This window comes from Athene noctua, chromosome 12, assembly GCF_965140245.1.
Source record: "Athene noctua chromosome 12, bAthNoc1.hap1.1, whole genome shotgun sequence".
Classification (NCBI taxonomy): domain Eukaryota; kingdom Metazoa; phylum Chordata; class Aves; order Strigiformes; family Strigidae; genus Athene; species Athene noctua.
The window spans coordinates 19,391,298-19,398,469 of NC_134048.1; the positions used below are offsets into that span (position 1 = coordinate 19,391,298).

Below are 7,172 nucleotides of genomic sequence, written 5' to 3' on the forward strand. Positions count from 1 at the left end.
TATTTGTTTTGAAAACTGCTACGCGGGAGTTTGCTGCCCAGGTAAAATCACTGCTGAAATGATAAAACCAGCCTGATGGATTGTGTCCTGCAGGCAGTCTTGGAGTTTATTACCCTGTGCATGGGGTGTTTCTGTGTATGTTATTACAGAAACAGAGTACCAGTGGGCAGGGGTAAAGGGGCTCCCTGACAGTGCCGTGATGGATTAAGATGATCCTGAATTTCTATTGTTTTGTAGTGAATGTAGTGAGAATTGATGACTGTTGTATCCAAGCAACAAGGGGGAAGGATGGGAGAGCTTCAGCTTTTCCAGGACTGTTATATCTCTGGCAAGGTGCAGCTTGAAGCTATAGAGTTGCTTTTTGTATTTGTTCAGACTTGGTATTATCTCTGCAAGCTACAAAAAGAGAATGGAAATTTGTATCATGGGATGGGACATAACTTTGTCTTGAGTTTGCTTCAATCTGCATTTGGTCTCTGGCTTTTGCATGGGATACGCTTGTTGCCTTAGATAGTCTGGGTGCCAAAAATGTAAATGGATTTAAAAAAGCAATTAGACAAATTTGATGAAGAACAGTTCATCTCCAGCATTTAAATGCAATAGAGTGGATACGAGTGCTGGCTCGGCAAGCCCCTGGCTGTGTGTCTGTGGGAGTGGAAGGGTTCAGCCCCAGTATCTCTGCTCTTCTCTGCAGCCCCATTTCCCCAGGATGGAGCCCGTGGGGGACACAGATCTGATCTGGTGCTATGGGCACCTGCAAACCTGTCACTTCTTATTTTCTGCAATAAGGTTAGTTTGAAAAGATGCTGTGGAGAGACATATAAGATGATGCACAGCATGTCCTGACCCTGCCTGCTCATGGGGAGTCCTCAGCTCCTGGTGTTTACCTGTGCATTTTATTAAACCTGCTACTGGTATACAGCAAACTGTTTTTTATGTGTGCTTGGGAGTTATCCTAGTGAAATACTCCGTGTGCATATCAGCAACAACTGTCCTATGCTCCGTGTAACCTCATTTTATGACTCCATGGGATTTTTGGCAGCACTCTGTGCCCCACAGCTCCCAGGGCTGCCCAGGCATGGGGCTGGTGCTGCTGAGCACTGGCCTGGGCAGCAGCAGTTCAGGGCAACCACAGTGGATAATACAAAAGTAAAGCCTGCTTTTTTTTTTTTGTGCAGACAAGCCAGCCAGTGCACAAGATGCAGGAAAGGGGTTTTGTTTGTCTGTTTTTATCTTTTCCATTTGGCCTAAATTTTGGTGGGTTGCAAGTGCTGTTGTGGCAACACTGTGCAAAAATCTTGTTGTTTTTTTTTCTTTGGTGTGTTAGCTATGGAAGTTTTAGAAATAGCTGCTCTGAAGACAGCAAAAAAGCCCCCTCAAACTGATGGCCTGCTGGCGTAGACCTTCCAGCTTTAATGAAACCGCTCTTTGCAAGAATAAATGCTTGGAAGTCAGTTGTGCTTCCCAGCTTTTGTGTTTTACACCTTGAGCTTCCCGATTTGTCTTGAGCGTGTGTCAAGGCTGTGTTTGCACTAGGAGCCATAGGGATACCCAGATAAAATAGCATCAAAGCATTTGTAGTGTGGGCGCTATATGTTGGCAGAGCTGTAGGGTTTTGGGTTTGTTTTTTTTTTTGACTTGTCTCTCCTCCTCCTCCCCTGGCTGGAAAGCAAACCTGGTAGAGCATCCTTTGCCCCCGCTTCATGGGTGCGGGTGGTGGCACAGCCCTGGCTCCCTCCACAGCAGAATCTGGGCTGAAGTACAGCCCTGGGGAGGCCAGGAAAAGAGCAGGACCCCTCCTGCTCCTGTCCCCTCCTGCCCTCCCCGCCCTGGTGTGGGGCTGTTTGTACCCGGAGCAGCAGGGAACCAGCAGACACATTCACAACTGTCCCCAAGTTTTCTCTCCTGCCCCTAGTTCAAAGGGCTCCTCTCGTGCCTCCAAGAATTTTGCAGTGAGTGCCGATGCTTTCCACATCAAAGCCCGGCAGCCTTGCATTGTCTGGGGGATGTCGGGCCGAGGCAAATTAAAGAGGCATTGGGAGCTTCAAAATCACCTTTAGCTGGGCAGCGCCTGCATACTCAGCGCTTGAAAAAGGTTAGATATTACAGTGATAGGTATTAAAGCAAACCCTCTGGGGACTGAAGGCTGGAGCCAACTTTTATTGAGGTCTAGGAAAAAAAATTCTCGCTGGCTTTTGGATTAATGATGAGAAATCTTGAAGTGCTGAGTTTTACACAGAAAGGGACAATTTTGCACTTAAATCATACTACTAGGAAAGCCAGAAAGGAAAAAGCCAATCCTTTTCATTGTGGTGTTTATTGTAAAATACAGTCCAAAAATCTAATTCTTTAGGGATACCTTCAAAATATATGGAGAGAACAGGTTGTGCTAAGCAATAATACAACTTATTAATAAACAACATTAGGCATAAAGAATTCTGAATTCTTATCTGCTAAGTAAAAATTTAAAAAGCATAGAAATTATAAACTGCTTGATTTCATCCAGTACAAGTACATGAAGTTACTGTCTATTGGGGGCAGGGGTTCTGGTACCAAAATACAAAATTTAAAAAGGAGGGGAGGAAAAAAAAATGGGGGGAAAAAAATAAAATGAAATCTGTAAACACTGGCTGTAAACTTATCGAAGCCCTCAAAAGGCTGCAGTCTTTGTAATACGCACCACGACACTCCAAAACCTCCTCTCCCATCAGAAAGTGCATCAGTTTTCCACTAGAAATGCTGCCGAGCAGCCGCTGTGCATGGACAGCCCCGGCTGTGGTCCCCGGGGCTGCCAGGACGGAGCGTCCATCCCCACCTCGCTTGTCGTGGGGCTGGAGCCCCACCGCTGGCGGTGACATGAGGGGTTGAGCCCTCCTAAAAAGTGAAATTCTTTCCTCTGTCCGATACACAGATAAAGTGACTCCCAACAAGAAAGAAGCTACTGGTAAATGTTGGAGGAAAAACCATAGAAGCAAGAAGGACCGTGGTCCCTCAGCGCCTGCGCCTTGTGCTTCCTCATCTCACAGCATCCGTCCGCAGGAGGCCCCATCGCCTGAGTGGTGCCCGCTCAGCCCTCCGGACCCCGGGGACGCCTCTTCCCTCCCAGCTCCACCGGCAGCTGCCGAGTGTGGGGACACCAAAGCGTCCTCCTCGGGCACCACGGCCGTCCTCTATCTCTTATGGCCCTTGTTCCTCCGCTTGATGTGGTTGGGGGCGGCGGCGGCGGTGTCGCGGCGGGCGCAGAAGTGCTTGGCCACCAGCTGCCGGCACTGCTCGCACCGCACCGTGCAGCACCAGTGGAACTTGCAGTTGCAGCTGGCCACCACCTCCGTCCTCCTCTCCTCTACTCGGAGGCCGCACTCGGTGCACAGCCGCCGGCAGCTCCTCTTCTCCCACTGCGAGAGGTTCTTGCCGGTCTGCAGGCACTCGCGGCCCTCGGTGCCGTGGTGGCCCAGGCTGGCGTTCCTCGTGCAGTAGTCGGGGGAGTCCTCCAGGAAGACGAGCTCCGTGGCGTGGACGTGGTGGAAGGTCTCCGCCGTAGCCCCGCGGCTGTCGGCGCTGTTGCCGGCTCTCATCCGCCTCTTGTCCATCTCTAGTTTGTGGGCTTGGTCGTATTTTATCTTCAGGTAGTTCCCAATCTCGCGGAACTCAGCGAGCTGGAGCCAGCAGGTCTGGATGCTGCAGCTGCCCGACACCCCGTGGCACTTGCAGGCTCGTTTCATCGTGGCTTTCACAGCCTTAGTGGAAAAGGTGGAGAAATTAGGACCAGCAGAGCATCATAATTTAAATCTCAAAATCAGGCTCTATGGCACTTCTAATTCAGGGTGCAGTGGGTCAGAAGTGGCTCATGCTTGGCATGACTTCAGGTCCTTCCAAGCCACAAGCTAATGCTCTTATTTCAGTTCCTGGAAAACATCTGTCCTTCTTCACTAATTTAAAGAACAGAGATAACGAGTGGGCACAAACTACTGTCTCCTTGCAAGTGCTGTTTCTCCAGGCCAGGAAAAAAGTGCCTTTGTTGGGTCATGCCCTTCTCACGCCGCTCACCTCGCTCATTGCAGCATCAACGCATCATCCCTCTCAGAGGTTTCATTCAAAATGTGTGAAACTGCTTCGGAATAATCATACCCAACCTCTCTGCATCTCCTCCAGGCCAAGCACTTCACAGATATTATCTACCTATCTCTCTCTGGTATTTATAAGGTCCCAATCGCTGGTATCTATGTGAGATTAGACACACCCTATGAGATAGGTATGTTAAGTGTTGCCATCCTTGTTTTTACAGACAAGGAGGTTTGGCAAGATGCTGAGAGCCTCTGCTGGCCCAGGCGGGGAGTGGGGGGCGAGTCTGGCAGCCAGCTTGCAAGTGGGGCTGGCTCACGCCTGGATTCCCCGGCCAAATAGCTTGGAAATGCATATGGCAAGAAAATAAGGTGTTTCTTGCTTTGTTTTACAGACCAGAGAAGCACAAGGTGAGTATAAAACTCAGCATTTCTGAATAGGTGGTGTGTGCTAGTAGTTACATTTAATGCATTACACACAGCTGCAGCAGCTGGGAGTGGGAACAACTTGCAGTTCCTTGAGTTCAGGTTTAGGGATAGAGTCTGTCTGGGTTTTTTTTTCCCCATGCAACGACCGACTACAGGGTCTAGATTGTCACAGAGAGCTGGAGACGGGGACCTGAACAGCCTACCAGACTCTCGGATTTTGTTTTTAATATAAACATTATTATCATTATAATATATTTGACTCACAAGTCTCCCGACTTCATTGTTGTGCAGGTTAATCAGCGCGCGGGTATCGTGTCCTGTTTCCAAAGCATCCACAAAGAGCTTGGAAATCCTCTCCCCAAAATCCACGTTGTCGCTGCATCCTCCCCAGACCCAGCCTCGGCCACCTGCAAGACAGACAGACACACGCTAAGTGCAGAACCGCCCCGTCGGGCCAAATTCTGCCCTGAAATCCCGGGGGCTGCATGTGGGGATGGGGAGATGATGTCAGCCCGTCTTGGGAGGGAGCTCACCGACGCGGCCGTTCCTGGAGTCGTCGCAGCCGCAGCTCTCGAAGTCGCCCATGCTGCAGTTCCGGGTGAGGGTGTACATGACCCCGGCCGAGCTGATGGCGTGTACAAAGGATGTTTCCCGGGTAGCTGGGGGAGAGGAGAGAAAAAGCTGTCACATGCAAACATAGACATCGGTCCTGGTTTATTGGGAGTGAAGATCTTCCGTGCTGCAAAGGTGCAAGAAGGAAAAAAAACCACAACCAAACAACAGTTTGTGCAAAAGGTAAAGTCCTACAGAAATTAAGTGCTCGTGACTGGAGTCTTTTCAGGCTTCAGCATCAAGGATTTCAGCAATCTGGCATAATATTATGCAGGTGTCCATGCATGGGATGGTGGTTCTTGGCAAGAGTAGGATGTGAAGGCAATGCCTCAGTCCTGCTCTGGCCAAGGTTAGTTGTCACTCCCTTCACCCAGCACTCCGTTCGTCTCTGTCCTTTCCTGCTCGGGGGCTATGTTCATGCTTTGATCTTGCCTGCTGGGGAAAATTGTCATTGATCTTGTTTTAGTCGGTGGTTGAACCTGTGCTAACAGTTGTCTGCACCCACACTTCTAATTTAGTTTCTTCTTTGGCTTTCCTAACAGATTCAAACAGAGATGCTGCTCTGAGAAAAAAAGAATTCTGCTTGCTGAAGTAAAAAGTATTGAAATATATCCACAACTTTATGAAGACAGTTTCTCTGTTCATGTCTCTGGTTTCTCCCTTCCTCTCTCCTGCACTTCTTCTCCCCATTGCGAGCTCAGGTGCCTCTCACTCTGCGCTCCCTGGGATGCTGCACACAACGTGGCAGGACCGAGCCCACGGGGCAGCACTGTGGGAAGGATTGAGCTCTAGCCTAACACGGATAGAGACCCAGAGAGAGCCCAGGATTCCTAAAAAAAAAAAAAAATATTAGGGCTATTTATTACAATAATTAATACAGATAGAGAAAAACAACCCTGATTTTTGGGACACCGAAGCCCGAAAGGTTGGTTTCAATAGCAGCACCAGCTCTTTCCAGAGCACATCCCAGCTTGTACCCGAAGGCATCCCTTCGGTGCTGCAGGTAAAGGCTCACTCACCGCTGCGGAGCCGGTTGTGGGTGGAGAGCTGCAGGGCGCTCTCGGGGCAGTTCCAGCGCTCCCACCCGAACTGGAACTTGCACTCCTCCATCCCGCTGTGCGCCCCGGCCGCCACGCTGCTCGAGTATGTCAGGTAAGCCTGGCATGGGAAACAGCGGGGTTAAAATCCACTGTGCTTTACCACTGATCAGTGAAAACAGACTTAAATGGTTTGCGAGTCCTTTCCCTCATTACTCTGCAGGATTTGGAGCCAATATGCTCTGGGAAATCGGGTTCCTTGGAAATGTCTTATTTCCCATTTGCAAAAGAAAATTGCTCTATTTAAATTCCTGATAGTCTGTGTGTTAATTACCTTAGGTCCTGTCATCAGAAAGTTATTCACAGACCTGAAACAAAGAAAAGAAAATGAATCGCACAGTTTAGCACAGGCTGAAGAGCATCGCTGAAAAATATCCTTTCCGCTGAGTTGGTCCCTACCATGCTGCTGCGTGGAGAACGGCACCGTAGACCCCTGCGATGGAGAGGATGAGGAAGGTGCTTCTCTTCATGGCTGTCACAAGGAGCAGGGTTGGATCCCTTTGGCTGCTCCGTAGCTCTCTGCACCGCAGGTCCCCAAGCGAGCAGGGCCACCTCCCTCCGCTCCTTCCCAAGGTGAGCTATCAGGATGGAGGAAAGCTGCAGGAACCTACAACCCTGATATTTATAAGGTGAAGTTGTGAATAGTCAAAACCCCCCATTCATTTGCTACCCAATGACTTAATGTGGTAAAAAAGCTCCTGCTCCAATGGGTGACAAGGAACCGCCTAAGGTTGCACTTCAAAAGGCGGCGCGGTGTCCCTGGGAGCGGGATGGTCTGAAGGAGAGCAAACTTCCCTAACAATGGGAAACTTTTAACTCTCTTCCCCACCGCCAGCCATCCCTTTCTCTTGGCCTCGAGTCCGCTTGCTTTCTCCTTTTCATCCTCTGCTTGCCAGCAGAGGCTCAGTCCCTGCGTCCCTCTGAAATAACAAGCTGATGCATTTCTATAGTTCCCCTGCTATCTGCCTGCTCC

General features: G+C 49.7%; 1 protein-coding gene across 1 annotated transcript; it reads right to left on the reverse strand.

Moving 5' to 3' along the window:
- Window positions 1-3,170: 3,170 nt before the first annotated feature.
- Window positions 3,171-6,669, reverse strand: WNT8A (Wnt family member 8A). The gene is made up of 6 exons (XM_074916170.1): window positions 6,599-6,669; window positions 6,474-6,507; window positions 6,122-6,260; window positions 5,024-5,149; window positions 4,755-4,897; window positions 3,171-3,737 (listed from the first exon to the last, which is right to left on the reverse strand). The coding sequence occupies exons 1-6, from the start codon at window positions 6,667-6,669 to the stop codon at window positions 3,171-3,173; spliced, it is 1,080 nt and encodes a 359-aa protein (XP_074772271.1).
- Window positions 6,670-7,172: the final 503 nt, after the last annotated feature.